Source organism: Scylla paramamosain, chromosome 37, assembly GCF_035594125.1.
Source record: "Scylla paramamosain isolate STU-SP2022 chromosome 37, ASM3559412v1, whole genome shotgun sequence".
NCBI lineage: Eukaryota > Metazoa > Arthropoda > Malacostraca > Decapoda > Portunidae > Scylla > Scylla paramamosain.
The window spans coordinates 2,140,974-2,160,016 of NC_087187.1; the positions used below are offsets into that span (position 1 = coordinate 2,140,974).

General features: G+C 40.7%; 2 protein-coding genes across 4 annotated transcripts; one reads left to right on the forward strand and one right to left on the reverse strand.

The window, feature by feature from the left end:
• Window positions 1-2,722: 2,722 nt before the first annotated feature.
• LOC135091319 (uncharacterized) lies at window positions 2,723-9,432 on the forward strand. 2 transcript variants are annotated; one of them, XM_063988844.1, is made up of 4 exons: window positions 2,723-2,856; window positions 4,187-4,354; window positions 5,274-5,375; window positions 6,347-9,432. In XM_063988844.1, the coding sequence occupies exons 2-4, from the start codon at window positions 4,300-4,302 to the stop codon at window positions 6,478-6,480; spliced, it is 291 nt and encodes a 96-aa protein (XP_063844914.1). In that variant the 5' UTR covers window positions 2,723-2,856; window positions 4,187-4,299; the 3' UTR covers window positions 6,481-9,432. The 2 variants fall into 2 exon arrangements, with proteins under 2 accessions (XP_063844914.1, XP_063844913.1); XM_063988843.1 differs by having other exon boundaries at window positions 5,274-5,387; window positions 6,347-6,619.
• Window positions 9,433-12,847: 3,415 nt separating this feature from the next.
• On the reverse strand, window positions 12,848-18,929 carry LOC135091318 (small ribosomal subunit protein mS29-like). 2 transcript variants are annotated; one of them, XM_063988841.1, is made up of 9 exons: window positions 18,812-18,929; window positions 18,352-18,464; window positions 17,297-17,510; window positions 16,757-16,849; window positions 16,053-16,189; window positions 15,089-15,249; window positions 14,397-14,538; window positions 14,048-14,140; window positions 12,848-13,141 (listed from the first exon to the last, which is right to left on the reverse strand). In XM_063988841.1, the coding sequence occupies exons 1-9, from the start codon at window positions 18,858-18,860 to the stop codon at window positions 12,941-12,943; spliced, it is 1,203 nt and encodes a 400-aa protein (XP_063844911.1). In that variant the 5' UTR covers window positions 18,861-18,929; the 3' UTR covers window positions 12,848-12,940. The 2 variants fall into 2 exon arrangements, with proteins under 2 accessions (XP_063844911.1, XP_063844912.1); XM_063988842.1 differs by having other exon boundaries at window positions 18,352-18,461; window positions 18,812-18,893.
• Window positions 18,930-19,043: the final 114 nt, after the last annotated feature.

A 19,043-nucleotide genomic window follows, 5' to 3' on the forward strand; every position in this document is an offset into this window, starting at 1 on the left:
GACGAAGAAGACGACGACGACGAAGAAGAAGAAGAAGAAGAAGAAGAAGAAGAAGAAGAAGAAGAAGAAGGATGAATACTTTTAACATTAATCATCACTGTCTTCTCTCACACTTACACCACCACCAGCACCACCACCACCACCATCACCACTTCCTCGTGTGTGTGTGTGTGAGTGTGTGTGTGTGTGTGTGTGTGTGTGTGCGTGACGGCAAGGCGACACTCATTGACGCTTTCCTCCCCGCATGACTCCTCCTCCCCTTCACCACCACCACCACCACCACCACCGCACGCCACGCAAGCCACCAGGTGTTGGAGAGAGAGAGAGAGAAGAGAGAAGAGAGAGAGAGAGAGAGAGAGAGAGAGAGAGAGCGGTGTATAGAAAAGCCAAAGGTACCATATTCTCAAAAACTTATCTTGACTACTCTTAACAGGCTGTAGCGTGAGGTACTGGGGTTTTCAAGGGTGTTTTCATGACTGCAGTGATAGTTTAACAAGCATTTCATATCTTTAATAGGCTGTAGTGTAAGCTATTGGGGCTTTCACGGGTGTTTTCGTGATTCTAGTGATAGTTTAACAAGGATTCTGCACCGTGAACAGGCACAGGTAGAAATTATTTTGCTTTTCAAGGGTATTGCAGGTGTAGCAGCGCGATGAAAGCTAAGAAGAATAGGGAAAGGATGACTAAAGATAATAAACAGAAAACGATAACTAACTAAACACTTCCGCTCTTGAAAGCTTCTCGATATATAGACACAAGCTGGGGCAGGCATAGGAGCGAGATGAAGGCTAGGAAGAATAGAGAAAGACCGAGGAAGGACAAAAAAACATTGAAAGAAAGTATTCAGAAACGCTTCGCTTTCTCACCACGACTAATTTCAAAGGCCACAGAGGTGAATAGTCAGGTTCTCAAGACTGTTTCTCCCTTATAATAATCATATAAAACTCATTAATATATCAATAAAACCACAAAAACCACCCTTAAAAACCCGTACACCTTCAACTAGACCTCTTTAAAATAGAGGAGATGCGGCGCAGAAGTGTTTCAAATTACGGTCCTGTCTAGAACACAATAAACTAACTTAACTAAGCCAGTTTTGAATCATGACCTACCCAAGCCACCGTAAAGGAGCGAGGGCAGGGAGGCTACGTGTTACTGGGTTACTGGTGCTGCATTTGTGACCTTATTAACCAGGATTTCAAGGAGAGTGAGAACCTGTCCACCGGGAGAGACGGGGCAAGGAGGCAAGGAGACAGAGGTGAGAGGGGGGGGGGTTACTTAAGCTTATGAAGGTTACTGGTATCCTGTCTTGTGTTCCCTCTCCCTCTCTCTTTCTCTCTGGTTAATGGGATGGAGTGAGAGAAGGAAAGAGGGAAAGAGGGAAGGTGGAAAAAGATTAAGGGTTAGGAAAAGACTCGGTGTACTAGACGGAAGAGGGAGGGAAGAGGGAAAGAAGGAGATAAATTATACGTTAGAAAAGAATGGTGATGAGATAAATGAACGAGGGGAAAAAAAGAAGGAAGGAGTGAATGGATAATGAAAGGAAATGAAGGACAGAGTAGGATATAATTATGAAGGAAAGAATGAAGGAGAGGTGATGAAAGGACAAAAGGAAGAGGAAGGAAGATGTAATAGTAGATAAGTGGAAGAGAGAGAGAGAGAGAGAGAGAGAGGAGGAGAGAGAGAGAGGAGAAGAGAGAGAGAGAGAGAGAGAGAGAGAGAGAGAGAGAGAGAGAATCAATAAATCAATTAAAAAAGGAAATTAAGGAAATGGTTACAGAAGAGAGAGAGAGAGGAGAGAGAGAGAGAGGGAGAGAGAGAGAGAGAGAGAGAGAGAGAGAGAGAGAGGAGAGAGAGGAGAGAGAGAGAGAGAGAGAGAGAGAGAGAGATTGAAAAGTGCAAATTTACAAGAATTAAGTCATTTTACCTATTCTCTCTCTCTCTCTCTCTCTTCTCTCTCTCTCTCTCTCTCTCTCTCTCTCCTCTCTCTCTCTCTCTCTCTTATCTTTCCTTCCATCTCTTTCCCTCCTTCCATCCAGTTCACAGCATTCTCTCCTCCCCTCTTTTCTCTTTCTCTTCTCTTTTTTTCTCTTTTCTTTCCCTTTTTCTTTCTTTATTCCCACAGTTTGTGTCATTAATAAACAACACACACACACACACACACATACACACACACACACACACACACACACACACACACACACACACACACACACACACACACACACAGACATTAAGAAACAGAGATTAATTTACAGGTCTCTCTCTCTCTCTCTCTCTCTCCCCTATTTTTCGTTATTTTCTCCTCCTCCTCCTCCTCCTCTTCTTTTCTTCTTCTTCCTCCTCCTCCTTCGCATTCTCCTTATCTTTTCGCTTTTCTTCCTTTCTTCTTGTGTATCTTATCTCTTCCTCTTCCCCTCCTCCTCCTCCTCCTCCTCCTCCTGCTCCTCCTTATCGCTCTCCTCCGCAAAACCAGTAAGAAAAGAGTTTTCTTTAAACTTAAAAGAGAGAGAGAGAGAGAGAGAGAGAGAGAGAGAGAGAGAGAGAGAGAGAGAGAGAGAGAGAGAGAGAGAGAGAGAGAGAGAGAGAGAGAGAGAATTTCCTGCAGATAAACTTGGAAACTTGGATTACTGTTTGCTTTACGAGAGAGAGAAAGAGAGAGAGAGAGAGAGAGAGAGAGAGAGAGAGAGAGAGAGAGAGAGAGAGAGAGAGAGAGAGAGAGAGAGAATCGATGGGGAGTTTGCGCCGCAGACACCACCACCATCACCACCACCACCACCACCACCAGTCCACACATGCCAAACCTACACTCTCCCTCACACTCTCCCACACCTGCGCTCCCACACCTGAAGCAAGGTACGTGTGTGTGTGTGTGTGTGTGTGTGTGTGTGTGTTCTCACCTCTCTACACCTGATTATATACTCATACATTAATTACATCATTAGTACACACACACACACACACACACACCTGAAACGTACAGGTGTGTGTGTGTGTGTGTGTGTGTGCGTGTGTGTGTGTGTGTGTGTGTTCACCTATAGAACATTAAGTCCATTTTCCCATCCTGTTCCATGGGAGAGACGTTCTTAATGGTGGTGGTGATGGTGGTGGTGATGGTGGTGGTGATGGTGATAAAACAACTTCCGTGATAATGAAGATTGTGAATGGGAAGCAATATTGTGGTGGTGGTAGTAGTAGTAGTAGTAGTAGTAGTAGTAGTAGTAGTAGTAGTAGTCATGAAACATACTCGTGGTGACTGTGATGGTGATATTCTGAAGGTGATGACTGATGGTGAAGGGCGAGATTTGTCCTGATGGTGATGATAATGATGATAAACGATAGTGATGTTATGATGATGCAAAAACCTACGATGATGGTGATGCTCGTGGTGATGGTGATGACAGGACGGAGTTTTGCGTTATCATTATGGTGGTGAAGGTGATAGAAGGGAAGGTGATGGTGGTGGTGATGATGGTGATTTTGATAATGGAAGATTGATAATGGTGGTGGTGGTGGCGGCAAGGGATGGTGGTGATGGTGATGAGGGATGGACTCTATAATGGTGATGACGGTGGTGGTGAGGGGAGTGAGGGGGAAGGGGGGTGTTGACAGCTTCCCCTCAACAGCTGGTGTGTGTCAGTCCTCCCCCCCGCCATAACCACCACCACCACCACCACCTCTTTTATTATTAACACCGCTACTACTACTGCTAATACTACTACTACTTCTTTCTCTCTCCCTCTCTCTCTCTCTCTCTCTCTCTCTGACTGCAGTTCGAGTCATCACAAAGGAGGAGGAGGAGGAGGAGGAGGAGGAGAAGAGAAAATAAAGAAGATAAATGGAATAATCTTACCATTTCCTTCCTTCTTTCTCTTCTTTTGTCTCCTCTCTTTCCTTTACGACATGGTGATGATGATGATGATGGTGATAATGATGGTGGTGATGCTGGTCGTGGTGATGGTGGTGATGGTGATGATGATGATGATGGTGAGCAATTACTTTATCCTCCTTTTGTCTTCCTTTCTTTCTTCCTTCAAGTGAGTGAGTAAAGTGTAAGTGTTTTGTGTTTCAATGATGTTCTCCTTTAACTAATCAACCAATGAAAACGGAATCTCTCTCTCTCTCTCTCTCTCTCTCTCTCTCTCTCTCTCACAAAAAAAAAAAAACACCTTTCCTTCCCTGACAGACTGCCACAAGTGAAGCAGCGGTGAGGGTGTGACAGTGTAAGAGAGAGAGAGGAGGAAGAAGACAACCCACCCAGACTTCACTCAGGGCCCCACACTCGCCTCCCACTGCAGGATGGAGGGAATGGAGGGGATTCGAAGCAGGCCCACCACTCACTCAGTCTACACAGGTAAGGAAGCACACACACACACACACACACACACTCAGTATTGGGTATTGGAGTGTTCTGTGCATTTATAGACAACTCACATAAGAACACAAGAACATAATAAATAAGGGAAGCTGCAAGAAGCCATCAGGCCTACATGTGGCAGTCCCTGTATGAAATATACTTATCTATTTCCACCTCACAGGTTTATTCAGTACCATCAACAGCCTGCACAGGAAGTTATCGGGTTCTCAAAGAAGTTTCCATGATTCTAGTGACTTAAGAACCTTACTCTATCAGTGAAAAAATTATAGAAAATAAAGCACGCATGAGAACTTGGCTACTTCTGCATGTGGCCTTTGAAAAACAGTCCTGGTGGGAGAATAAAGCATTCCACAGTACTATCTTGAAGGTTTATACAACATACATACGAAAATGTGGAAGTATATTTAGTAAGTTATGTTCGTGTTCAGAAACGCTTTGCTCTCTCACTAAGACTATTTTCGAAGGTAACAGAGATGATAAGCTGGGTTCTCAAGAGTGTTTCTCCTGTTAATAACGTAGAAGTCTTATTAATCTGCCATAAGAACTGTAAAAACACCCTTAAAAACCAGCACCACTTGAACTACAGGCATGAAAACTGGTGTAGCTTTAGAAGATTAAAGAAGTGTAGGGATAAGAATGGATGGAGATAGGTAGGCATGATTTATACAGGGACTGCCACGTGTTAGCCTGATGCTTCCAGTCTCTTTTATCCTTATTTTCTATTCCTTACTATTCAAAGATTTAGTGACATTGATGGGGAAGGGAATGTAGAGGAATCCCTTATTTCCTATTCATTATTTTTACCCTTAAGACAGTGACAACGAAGGGGAAGAGAACGTCGGGGAGTGACAAGCACCCCTCACCCTTACTTCCCATTGTTATTTTCCCCCCACAGGTGTAGGTGACGATGAAGGGGAGGAGAATGTGGAGGAGCTTCGAGAGCGGCTGAGACAGATGAAGGCGCTGGTGAATGAAAGAAGCAACTCAAAGAAGTCTGGTATGTGCAAGGGTGCGTGTGAGGAGTGGTGGCTTTAGGCAAGGCCGGGAGCACACACAGGGACCCAGGGTAGTACAGTAGCTACCACCACCATGCTCTGTTTTGTAGAGGCTTGTAATAGGGTCTTGTTTCTTGTGTTTCTCTCTCTCTCTCTCTCTCTCTCTCTCTCTCTCTCTCTCTCTCTCTCTCTCTCTCTCTCTCTCTCTCTCAAGTCTAAAGCTTTTGTTGATGTAGGTAAGTGGAGGCTTAAGACAGACCCCTTCAATGATATAAACATTCAAACAAAATAAATATTAATAACAAATGCTTCATAATTTTTGTCTTAATGCTGATATGAATGCACCTCTCTCTCTCTCTCTCTCTTCTTTCCTTCACCACTGTCACTGTTAATAACCTCTCTGTATATTAAGATATGCATGAAGAGAGATAAGGTACAAATATAAACTCTAATGATAATAATAATGATGATAATGATAATTGTAATGGTGAATATGAAGTTTCCATGCCAAGGTTTCTATCTACGTATCTTTTTTTCTGTGAATCTAATAATAATCAGTTTTTCTTTCTCTCTTTTTTTCCTCCATATTTTCTCTTTCTTAGATAATTGTTTTCTAGTTAAAATATACCACAAACATAAAACAAACTCTTTTTTCCCCCTTTTTTCTCCCTTCTCCTAACTTCCTAATTCAAGTCAGTGTGTAAATCTTTTGTTTTCCTCAGATCATCATTTTCTCATTCAAATATATCACAAACATAATCTTTACACTTTTCTTTCCCTTTCTCCAACTTTCTAACTTAAACATGCCACAAAATCCACCACTACAATATTCTTTCATTTTTTCTCTATCAAATTCAAACACCTCACAAAATCGAACACAATCTTTTTTCACGTCCACCAGTCACATGAGAAACAGCACAGGAACCTTTAGAACACTAAGCCACCGATTTACATAAATGGCATCTTCTTCCAGGGATTGACGAGGGGTTCCTGAGTGTGGTGTTTGCCTGCATCCTGGTGGTGATAGCCGGGGTGACGCTCTACGCCTTCGTGGTTCTCTACACCGCCGTGCACAGACGCTGGACAGAGAACCCAGAGACAGACTGAGGGGTGGTGGAGGGTCCCAGTGTAGGAGGTATTGAGTGCTTTCCCTCTCTTTCTCTTCTTCAGGGTTTGTTTGAGTTTGCTTGGTGGCATCAGAGGAAATGCAGATAGTTGGTGCTTTCCTCTTTCTCTTCTGAGTTTGTTTGTTTTAGTTTGGTGCTGTCAGAGGAAATGCCTTCCTTGTCAATGTCTGGTGTGTCTTTCAGTGGGAGTCTGGTCTTGTTCCTCCTTCCTGGTATGAGTGATGTTACTTCTACTACTGCTGTCACTGTTACTGCTATAAAAGTGAAAATCTCTTCTTTATCAGTATATATATTGAATGCAAGGATATTTTAGCAGGATTTTGATTCTGTTCTTCCTTCCTTCCTACAACTTCTGCTACTACGACTACTATTACACCAGATAAGTAGAATATTAACCTCCACCTACTTTCCTAACACTTGTGAAACTTCAAAATACGTCACTTCTTATCTCAAGTATGTGCATACACTTCTGAGTACTGTTTTAATTTTTCTTCTCTTTTCCTTGTGCTCAGAATCAAAGCCTGGGTGAAGTCTATATTCTTAAGCATTTTGTCACATTCTAGGCTACTTTTAACAGATGCAGTGGAAGTTATTGGCATTTTCAAGGGTGTTTTTCATGATTATGGTGATGGTCTAATGAGGATTAACTCTTAACAAGCTCAAAAAAAGTTATTAGTGTTTTCAGGGGTGTTTTCATGATAGTGATAGTTTAATAACTGTCCTATGCATTTAACAGGCTCAAAAGAAGTTACTGGGGTTTTCAAGGGTGTCTTTATGATTCTTGAGCTGGTTTAATAAGTGTTCTATGCATTTAACAGGCTCTGGAGAAAGTTATTGGGGTTTTCAAGGGTATTTTCATGATTCTATAGGTAATCCACTAAGGAATCCACACTTTTAACAGGTTCTACTGGAAATGACAGAAGTTTTCATATATGCTTTCATGCTTGTAGTGGTAGCTGATAGGAATTATACATTATCAATAAGTAAAATCACTCATAGGATGGTTGTGGCCTTTGAAAACAACACCAATGAGAACAAAGTGCTTAAGAATGTGGACTTCACTCGGATATAGCTTAATTTTCACCTTGCCTCCTTCAACGTTGTGGCTGTTAGCGAAGGGTTTAGGAGCAGCGTGTGTGATCTATTTCTCCCTTTACTTAATAGAAGGAAAACTTGCAGTATTAATATTATGTGCCAAGAAATACCTGCTTCTGACCACTAGTTATTAAGGTGGAAAGCTGCAGTGTTTTTACTATGTACTGATCTACTCTTCCTTTACTTTCCCTCTCTCTTTATGCTTTAGTTTCTGAAGTGATGATGTATACAGTAACTCATTTTAGACCAATATTATTTTCACTACAGTTTATATGACAAAAAAAAAATGTATCGTTCGGACAGTGTGGTTATCTTCTAATCTTCTTTCTTATTTACTTTTCCCTCACTTCCTCTTTACTCAGAATAAAAAAACTTGCAGTATTATAGTTGTGCCAATAATTTTTTCCATTATCAAGATTTTGGGAACATGTATGAAGAAAAATAACCATGTATTATGTATTATTTAGTATGCCAATCTTCTTTCTTATTTACCTTTCCCTCATTTCCTCTTCTTAGAACGTAAATTTGCAACATTATAATCACGTGCCGATAATTTTTTTCCGTACTTAAGGCTTGAGGAATGGAGAGTTAGCCATCAATATTACACCTTGTCCTTTCTCTCTTCTCTACTTCTTAGGGTGAAAACTGGAACTGCTATATACATGTACCAATTATTTGCATCTCCGGAGAAACAACATACGATTTACACTGTACTGATCTGTCTCATTACCGGTTTTACTCTATTACATATTACTAATATTTTGATGTGGCAATCTTTATGAATTACAAAATGTTCTTCATGGTATTTCATGAGCACATTAATGACTTCTTTCCTCTTTAATTTTTTTGAATAGAGCCTTTAAGTATTTCAGAACTGTGTGTCAATGTTTAGATATGATATGTTCTCACTATGCATCACAGTCTAGCTAAAAACCTGGAATATTTCAGAAACTTCTCTCTTATTTAATTTTTAGAACAAATCCCTCAAGTATTTTAGAACCTTGTGCCAACCTAACGTAGAAACCAACAGCCACGTGTAGGCCCGATGGCTTCCTGCAGCTTCTCTTATTTTTTTTCCCAAGGCTAAGAGAGTTTCCTCACCCACATGTCTGTATCAGTGCTCTAAGTGGCATGACCAACAAGAGATGCTTTCAGTGGAGTAACGGGACAATAATGGTGGCAGTGCAAAGTTAGTGCAGTATTCCTTTAGCGCAAAAAAAAAACAGATAAATATTTTACTCTTTATCGCGCCCACTTATGTTTTTTTGGTCCATGGAGTTTGGGAGGATGTGGTTTATGATGAAGTGTCTTGTTCAAAAATGTTTGTGTCATATAAATACCAAAGGGAAATTCAGAAATGTTGTCAGTCCAAATTCTCGGCAAAACCAGCCCTGTTCCAGCCAACCAGACCTCTCAGTTTTTAAAGTTTCCATTGACAGTCTTCTGTAATGGTAACTTATTACTCTATCAAGTTCAGTGTTCAGGTAGATGGTAACATTTCCTCCATGAACACTAAACTTGAATTAAACAATAAACAGACTGATCAAGAGCAAATAGACTGGTGAATAAACTACCGTTACAAAAGATCTGTTTCAGCCGCTAAACTAAACATGTGAGGGCAAAACGCCTCGCCAATCATTAGATTACTTCACGTCAGGATAAAATGTCTCAAAAATGTCACGTTATATAAATACAGCAAAGGAAGTATGTAGATGTAGCCGATGTGTTAAGTCTTGGCAGGACTGGATTTGTTTGTGTATAACCTGTGGCTCTCATTCCCTATACAACGCATCCACCTGTATACTTAGTGCTTGGAATTATACAGTAGCTCCTGCAAGATGGAACTTTCCCTGTGTATAGCTCTAGTTAACCTACTACTACTACTACTACTATTACTATTACATGCCCCACTAACAGAATTTGATGCCACGACATGAGAATCCAAACAAAATTTAAAAGTACAAGAATCCAGGTTTAAATTGTGAAGAAATAGCAATGAGACACTACACAAATAACAAAGAAGTGCCCATGAGTCTTGTGCCTTCCTTCAGTGTTAGTGGAGGTCTGATACTTGAACAGGCAAGAAGGGAGAGTCTGGAAAGAGAGAGGCAGGAGGTGGAGGCTCCTCTGTGGCCACCCCCTTAGGAAACAGTAAGGAGGTAGATGGATTGAAAGGCTCAGTGCTCCTTTCCACCACTCTACACATCTGTCATTCATATTTTCAGTGTTTTAAGTCATTCTTTTGACAGTAGCCCCTTTTCTGTTCCCTCCTACTTTCTCTATCCTCATTTTCGATCCAAAGCTGGATGCTATCCCCTCTTCTTCAATGACACTCAACTGTCCCCCTCTTCTACACTGAACATCCTCAGTCTGTCCTTTACTTATAATCTGAACTGGAAACTTCACATCTCATCTCTAGCTAAAACAGCTTCTATGAAGTTAGGCGTTCTGAGACGTCTCCGCCAGTTTTTCTCACCCCCCCAGCTGCTAACTCTGTACAAGGGCCTTATCCGTCCATATATGGAGTATACTTCACATGTCTGGGGGGGTTCCACTCATACTGCTCTACTAGACAGGGTGGAATCAAAAGCTTTTCGTCTCATCGACTCCTCTCCTCTAACTGTCTTCAGCCTCTCTCTCACTGCCGCAATGTTGCATATCTAGCTGTCTTTTACCACTATTTTCATGCTAACTGCTCTTCTGATCTTGCTAACTGCATGCCTCCCCTCCTTTCGTGGCCTTGCTGCACAAGACTTTCTTCTTTCTCTCACCCCTATTCTGTCCACCTCTCTAACGCAAGAGTTAACCAGTATTCTCAATCATTCATCCCTTTCTCTGGTAAACTCTGGAACTCCCTGCCTGCTTCTGTATTTCCACCTTCCTGTGACTTGAATTCCTTCAAGAGGGAGGTTTCAAGAGACTTATTCATCAATTTTTGACCACTGCTTTGACCCTTTTATGGGACTGGCATTTCAGGGGGCATATTTTTTTATTGGATTTTTGTTGCCCTTGGCCAGTGTCCTTCCTACATAAAAAAAAAAAAAAAAAGAGCAGGGATAAGGCAAGAGAGAGACAGAGAGAGACAGAAAGCCATCCCATTGTCTCTCTTCACCCATTCCACTACTCTGAAGAGGGTAACACCATATCTCTCATCCATATTGTCAACATTTTGAGTCATCCTACTGACCCATCAATCTTACAAACCCTAGAGACATCAGAAAGGTAGATACATGAATAGAAAGTCACCTCAGTACTTCTTTTCACACATTCCACCACTGTATAGACTCATTCTGTATCCATCACATATATTTTCACCAGTTTAAGTCTGTTTTCAGTCCTCCCATCAACTGACAATCTCAAACCCTGCTAACCGGTAGATTCACAGGCCACAGGACTCAACACTGAAGGAAGGCACCAAAACACCGCAAGAAAGAGTGTGGTGGCAAACTAGACTACTAAACAAATGACTTATGCTGTCCATCTTTTCCTATTTAAACTTTTTAAGCAGGAGAGGTGAGTTTCTAAGATGAGTGTGGTGAGGTATGCCAGGATTCAGTACTTATGATTCACTGGTCTTATGTATAATGGTTTTTTATGAGCTATTTTTTTTAGTATGTGGCAAAATGAAATGATGATGATTTTTTTAAGGGAGACTGTTTTGAATTACAGTGCTCTCTCTCTCTCTCTCTCTCTCTCTCTTTCTTCTGTTCCCTTTCCTGAGTGTTGAGGTGACGTGTGGTGGAGGTCTTTGTGTCACCAAGTGGTGCGAGTCAATCAATCGGTTCAAGAATGTAAACAACTTCTAGAAAGTACAAGTTCATGTGGTGTTTTATCTTTTTATGGGATGATGAGCCTATGGAATTTTTTATAGACAATAGCATGTGTGTGTGTGTGTGTGTGTGGGTGTGTGTGTAGTAACTATATGATTTCTACTCAAAAATAACTTATAATACTCTTGGTAAAGCAATATCAGAGCATCCTTCACAGAGTATACTGTGTGTGTGTGTGTGTGTGTGTGTGTGTGTGTGTGTGTGTGTGTGTGCAAGAGTAACCCCATCATTTTGCATCAATGACAACTAACAATACTACTAATAAGCCTAATGAAGCCATGTCATAATCATCATATACCTAAGTTAATGTTCCAAAACCATTAAGTTTTCACTCACATTTCATTTTAATACCAAATGTAAACTTAACTAACTTAAAATTTTATAAACATTTGAGAAACACAACTTAACGAGTGTTTGATTTCCACCCTTCCTCCTTCCCTCAACACCCTCCGGTACAGGAGAGTAAAAGAACTAAACTAATGCTAAAATACAACCCATAAACGAAACAAGTTGAAATGCATGTTTGTATAGACGTCCAATACTAATAATTTAAACACCATCATCCCATTTCATACAGAGTTCAATCCTCCTAATCCTTTCCCTGTGACATGTAACACTTCACAAGATGTCCAGTACTAATAATATAAACACCATCATCCCATTTCATAGAGTTTAATCCTACTAATCCTTCCTCTGTGACATGCAACACTTCAAAGGACTAAGAGCAGAGTACGAAATCTTTACAAGAAAGGGATGAAAAAGAATAGATTTTGCAGTTTCTGGGAAGTATAAAGCTTGGAAGTGGCTGGGGAACTAGAGGAAATTTGTCAGAGTGGCTAACAAATAAGGAAAGATGCACCAAACAGCAGTGAAAGGGTTAATATACTAAGTATCTTGACAACCCTTGCATCTCCTTTATGTTATATTTTCTTTACGTCTCATTCAGTCTAGGCAATGTACTGAAAACTATAAATTCCTGTCTATACTTTATCTTCTCCCTTCAAATAATGTGACTGTCTTCTTAATATTCTAAGCCTCTAGACAACTCTTACATCACCTTCACATCTCATTCAGTCTAAGCGATATATTGAAAACTATAAATTCCTGTGTATACTTTATCTTCTTTTTCAAATAATATGACTGCCTTCTTAATATTGTAAGCCTCTAGACAACTCTTACATAACTTTTGCACCTCATTCGTTCTCAGTAATGTGGTAATGATACGTACGTTCCTATCAATGCCATCCTCTTTCAAATAATCCAATCCTGCCTTCCCACTGTACACTGACATATCTTAACACCCTCAGGATCTGTACCATGTCCTTCTCAGTCTACATGAAGAACAAATCAATAATATATGTACCACTGTAAACTCTTCTCACATATCGCCATCCCACTCACATGACAACTAACACACAGATCAACGCGCAACAGACTTTATTATCATTTATCATTATCACAATCTTTACACAAATATACAGAGACCCACTACACACAGCTACACACCCGTCACCACTACAAGGGCCGACACACCTGCATCAGTAAGTATGGGTTGTGAGCTGAGAGGGCCGCCAGCTCCCGCCGCCCAATGTCCGAGCCGGCCTGGGGGTTCTGCAGCCAGTGACGGTCCAGATAGTAGTCTATGGCACTGCGCATCTCCAGATCGTCATAGTCCTCGATGGGAATGGGGATGAAGGGGTCCAAGGCCTCCCAACCCTTAGGACACAAGCGAATGAGGGTTGTTATGAAAGGGTAATTTTTAGAACATAATGACACAAGAAAGGTGATGTCCCTTGGAGAGAGAGACAGAGGGTGAGTTATAATCATCAAATGGGTCAGCAGATTACATATGGGACAACTAAAATCAGACAAGAACACCTAAGAAGATAAAACTGCCACTCAAGAACATAAGAACACAGTGAAATAAGGGTTGGTGTAAGAAGCCATCAGGCCTACATATGGCAGTCCCTGTGAGAAACATGCCTACCTACACACACCTATCCATATATTTGTCTAATTTTCTTTCAAAGCTGCCTACTGACTCAGCACTAACAACCCGATCACTGAGTCTGTTCCATTCATCCACCACTGTTTGAGAACCAATTCCTTCCTATATCTTTCTTGAACCTAAATTTTTCAAGCCTGAACCCACTATTTCTTGTTCTATCCTGACTACTGATCCTGAGAATTTAGCTTACTGGTACTGTCCAAGGGTAACAAAAATTAAATATAAAAAAAAAGGCCTACTGAGGTGCCAGTCTGCAAAGAAGAGCCAAAAATGATTAACCAAAACTAGAGAATTGTATTGAAATGTCCCTCCTGAAAGAATTTGAGTCATAGGAATGGGGAGATACAGAAGCAGGCAGGGAGTTCCATAGCTTGTAATGACTGTAATATCTATTGCTAAGAAGATTAAACTGGTAAAAAAAAAAGAATAACTAAAGATACCATTTGAATAAAACCCTGAAAACAAAAGAAATAAGAAATAATAAAGCAACAAAGAAATATAGAAAGAAAAAAAATAAATACAAAAATATAAAAATTTAAAAAAAAGTCCACTGAGGTACAGGTGACATGACGAGCCATCAACACATCCCAGGACAGGTAAAAGTCACATCTCACCTGCTGGCGGAGGAGGTAACGAGGCAGGTGTGAATCTCGCCTCCATCCCTCGTTAGCCAGGGAATCAATTGAGCCAACCACTATGCCATTTTTCTGCAACAGGAGGGAGAAAGAGTGAGTGTGGAGAAGCAGTGGTGGTTGTGGTAGTAGTAAGGGGACGAGGAAGACGAAGAGGAAGAGGAGGATTCAATCAGTCTCTCTCTCAACTAAACAAACCCTCCTCTTCCTCTCACTCTCTCTCTCTCTCTCTCTCACCCACAGCCTCTCCCTCTCACATACACCTTCTACACTTACTCACATAGCTTCTACAGTCAATCCAAGGCTCTCTCTCTCTCTCTCTCTCTCTCACCCAGTCACTTTTGAAGAGCTGCATGAAGGACTGGAAGAGAGTGAAGTACTTGGGGTCCAGCAGGGTCCTGTCCTCACAACGGTAACGAGAGACAGGTGAGTAGAAGGTGTTGATGCCGTCCACCACCACCGCCACCTTACACCTGTTGGGGCAAGACAGAGGTGTGTGAGGTGATACAGGTGTTTTTTTTGTTTTTTTTTGTTGATGTTTTTGTTTGTTTGTTTGTTTGTTGGTGTGATTTTTTGTTCTTGTTGTTTTACTGTCATTCTTTTGTGTCCTTTTAGTTGTTGTTTATTTCTGTTTGTTGTAATTGTTTTGTTTTGTCTCTGTTTCTGATGTTTTCTTCATTTATTCCTGTTCTTTGTTCTGATTTTCTTGTTCGCATTTCCTCCCTTCTCTATATCTCTCACACTTTTTTGTCCTCTATTTACTGTTTACATTTTAGTTCTCTCATTTCATCTCCTCTCTTTCTAATGCATTCTCTCAGTTAATTCCTGTTCTTTGTTTTAATTGTCTTGCTCTCCTTCTCTCCTCTCTATCACATCCTCTCTGTTGCTGTTTGTTACTGTCTAATGTTCTAGCCTCTGTACAGATTATCAAACTGTATAGAGTATGCCAAAGTATACCAAACTGTACACAATAATAAGCCGAGTAAGTGTGGCAGGATCACAAACACCTGACCATCGCTGTACCTTCCCTCCGTGGCATGCCTCTTGAGCTCCGATGTGAGGGCCAGCACACAGTCGGTGGAGTAGCGTGCCCTGCCAATGCCCAGCTCCACCAGCTCCCCAAGAGGCGTGTCTGGCTCAGTAACCTCACGCCGGGACCAAATGTAGCGCTCCTGAGTCACCAGCTGTGGGAGGGAAAAGCTTGTAAGAACATAAGATAAGAATATAAGAAAATAAGGGTTGGTGCAAGAAGTCATCAGGCCTACACGTGGCAGTCCCTGTATGAAATATGCCAACCTATTTCCACCTATTATCCCCATTCATGAATTTGTCTATTCTTCTTTAAAAGTCCTCCGATTGGCTCAGCACTAATAGCCTGATTACTGAGGCCGTTCCATTCATCCGCCACTCTATTCGAGAACCAGTTCCTTTCTATCTTTTTCTTGAACCTAAATTTTTCAAGCTTGAACCCATTATTTCTTGTTCTATCCTGATTACTGATCCTGAGAATTTTGCTTATGTCACCCTTGTTATAGCACCTCCTAACTATGCTTGATGTCAGACTTTATACTTATTGAATACTAATTAAAGAAATCCTCATTGATGTTTCAGGCTTTGTCATTCTTAAAAATTGCTGTACAGTCACCCCTCACTAAGCACAGTTTCGGTTTCCACAGTTTCACTTTTCCATGGACTGCTGCCAACCACAAATTCAAAACAGAGGAGGCAATGAGAGGCAGCCTATCAGAGTTCATCGCTCTTTCTTTATTTTCAGTTATATGTTAAATGAAATGTTTGTAATCATATACATGCAGCTTTTCTTTACAAGGTTTTAAGGGCTCAGGGGTGTTCTTAAGGCAGAGCACTAATTTTCTATAGATATTCCTTATCCACAGGTGTGTCTGTTACCTGACTGTATGGATAACAAGGCATGACTGTATAGTGAATGTAAATGTGTAGCACTTTATTGCAGCTGTGCCATCCTCACCTGCAGTGTCTTAAGCAGCTCAGCGTTCTGTGTCTTGAAGTGCTGGAGCCACAAAACTGCATCGAGGGGGTGGTCGTACTGCCCCTCGATGGTGGCGGATGGGGCCACCTCCTTGAAGTTCCTCCTCCACTTCGGGGCTGCTCAGGGAGTTGTGAGAGTGAGGAGTGTTGTTAGAAAGTAAGGGAATCATGAGTGAAAATAAGATGAAATGGGTAAGGTACATACTCGCTATTGGTTTTAAATGTGCCTCATGTTGACTTTGTATGTAAATTGTCATGTTATGAGTGAAAGGGAAGATGATACAACTAAGATCTGCATTCTTGCAAACTTCAGCCTCATATCTCTACTTTTAACAGGCTCTAGTGGAAGTTACTGCGGCTTTCAAATGTGTTTTCATTACCTCAGTGACAGTCTGGGAAGGATTTTATATTGTCAATAAGGAAAACATCCCATGAGAACCTGACTGATCATCTCTGTAGCCTTTGAAAACAGTTCCAATAAAAGCTTCAAGTCTTTAAGAATACAAGCCCCAAAAAATAATGGATACAAGATAGATTAATAAACTTCAGGCTGGAAGATGGAGTGGATGAATAGATGGAGTAATGGAGCATGTATATTATGTGGGGAGGATACATTATGTGGACTGAGTCAACAAGTGGAGCATTGATGGGTGTGTCTGTGTGGTTGGGTGTGTCAGTACTCACCCCAGGGGACGTGGACGAGGAGCCAGTCTGTGTCGGCCAGGAAGTGTGTGGCATGCACCAGGGAGAGCGTCTTGCCACACCCATTCCGACCATCTGTTGTGCGGGCTCAGGAACAACAACACCAAACAACAATAACAGCAAAGACCACAGTGCAATACATAAAACTAATAATTCCAAAAAGTGGTCTAGGGAATGAAAATAAGTATCAAGCAATAACAAGAATGGAACCAAGGATAAAAAAGCATGATAGATGTAAGAACCTAATGCTCGGAAGTGGTCAAGCCAGTGACAAGTAATGCATAACAAAACACCAAGGTAAAACAAATGTAAAGCCAATACAATCAATTACCGAAAGAGATTAAAAAAATAAATAAAAAAAAGAAGCCTTCAATAAAAATCAACACAACAAATCACAAAAAAGAGAGAAAAATAAAACAAAAAGAAAAAAACTCAATAAAAATCAATACAATAAATCACTGAAAAGAAAAAAAGATAAAAAGAATAAAAAAAACACACAAAACAGCCCCACTAAAAGGATACAGAGCAGAAACTTGTTGGGCGGCAGAGAGAGGTCACTACGGCGAATGAAGTCCATGAGAGTGAGGGACGGCTGGCGCACCATCAGGCAGGTCTCAGCAAAGGTCTGGCACTGTGTCAGGAACTGCTTGGGCACGCCACCCTGGGAGAAGAGCCGCTGCACCACACCGGGCTGCAGGGTGTACCACAGGCCGCGCTGCTCTGCCGTGTGCTCCACCTGCCACCCGGAGGAAAGGGACAGGATGAGAATAAGTGAGTGTCAAAGAAAATGGAGATAGTGAGGAAGATATAAGGGTTTGATATACAGAGAAGGATGAAAGTGATAGTAAATATATACATAGGGAAGAAAAGGAGAATTGAGGCAAAAAAATGGGGGAAAATAAGTGAAAGTTGAAGAAAAGTGAGGGAAAAATAAGTATGATCAGTAGAGAAGAATGAAATTGAGGATAAATACAAGAATATAAAAGAAAAGAAGAACGGATTGTGAGGCAAAAAAAAAAATGAGGAGGATGGTGAAAGGGTGGAGCAGAAATGTGAACCAAAAAAGACAACATACAAACAAAGAATACAAAAAGACATGGCTAAATGAAGGAAACATAACCAGGTACACACAATACAAAAAATAAATAAATAAAAAAAAAATGTATATATATAACCAAATAAATAAAACATACAGCTATGGAAAAAAAAAAAGAAAACATAAATAGGTCAATACAATGTACAACCCTGGAAAAGAATATAAACACAACCTGGAAAATGGAAATTGATAAACATGACACACAATCATAACAAAATAAATAAATGAATAAATAAATAAATAAATAAATAAATAAATAAATAGAAACAAAATACTTAAACACAAAATGCAATCCTGGATAAACACAAAACAGCATAAAATAATGAAATAAGTACAAATAATTAAGTATACGAGCATTGAGGAAAAAATAAGGATAATGAAAGAAAATAAGAAAATAAAAACAAAATACAATCCTTGAAAAAAAAAAAAGGTAAACACAACATACAAACATACAAACACACAAACATCCAATACAACATACCGGGCTGGTGAGGGAGGTGCGGGGAGCGAGGGGCCGAGGGAGGGGTGCCTGGGCCGCCTCTGCACTGACGCATCTCTGACCCAGGGCGGCACCACAGCCACCGTGCCGCCCTGCTGGAACCACACACGTTAACATCATGTGAAATAAAGGAGCAAAGGTTAGGTTAGGTATACTCCAGAACTCCGCTTCTTCAAGTTTAATAGGGCTAAGGAGGGGTGACAAAAGAATACATGAGATCCTACTGGTAATAATAACAAATTCAAAAGACAGGTCATTACGAACTCCATTCAGCCCTGTGAAAATACGATTAGGTAAACACACACACACACACACCGGCACTTCACTATTACACCACTATCCAGCCATTACTCGTGCCTCTCTCCTCACATACACCTTGCAGCATGCCCTGAACACTACTGTAAAGATATAGAACTCTTAAACACACAGCACAACCACGTACCGAGTCCCCGCAGCAGCAGCACAGCCCTCCGCGCCGAGGGAGCCATCATGTTGTAAACACTGACGACCGCTGGCACAAAATATTTACATACTCATATTTATTTATTGTATTCATTCATTGATTTATTCCTATATTTAAATTACTTTTTGTTTTTAATTGGTTTATATTTAAATATTTTATCTTATTTCTTTATTTTTATAACTAAAATATTTATATGCATGTACTTTGCCCG

Bases quoted from the DNA above. Each gene is read 5' to 3' on its own strand.
- LOC135091318 (XM_063988841.1), bottom strand. From the start codon at position 18,860: ATGATGGCTCCCTCGGCGCGGAGGGCTGTGCTGCTGCTGCGGGGACTC. The intron at 18,465-18,811 runs GTACGTGGTTGT...GTGTGGTTCCAG, and splicing joins GCTGCTGCTGCGGGGACTCG to CAGGGCGGCACGGTGGCTGT. The intron at 16,850-17,296 runs GTATCCTTTTAG...CCCGCACAACAG, and splicing joins GCCCAACAAGTTTCTGCTCT to ATGGTCGGAATGGGTGTGGC.
- LOC135091319 (XM_063988843.1), top strand. From the start codon at position 4,300: ATGGAGGGAATGGAGGGGATTCGAAGCAGGCCCACCACTCACTCAGTC. The intron at 4,355-5,273 runs GTAAGGAAGCAC...TTCCCCCCACAG, and splicing joins CACTCACTCAGTCTACACAG to GTGTAGGTGACGATGAAGGG. The intron at 5,388-6,346 runs GTGCGTGTGAGG...ATCTTCTTCCAG, and splicing joins GAAGTCTGGTATGTGCAAGG to GGATTGACGAGGGGTTCCTG.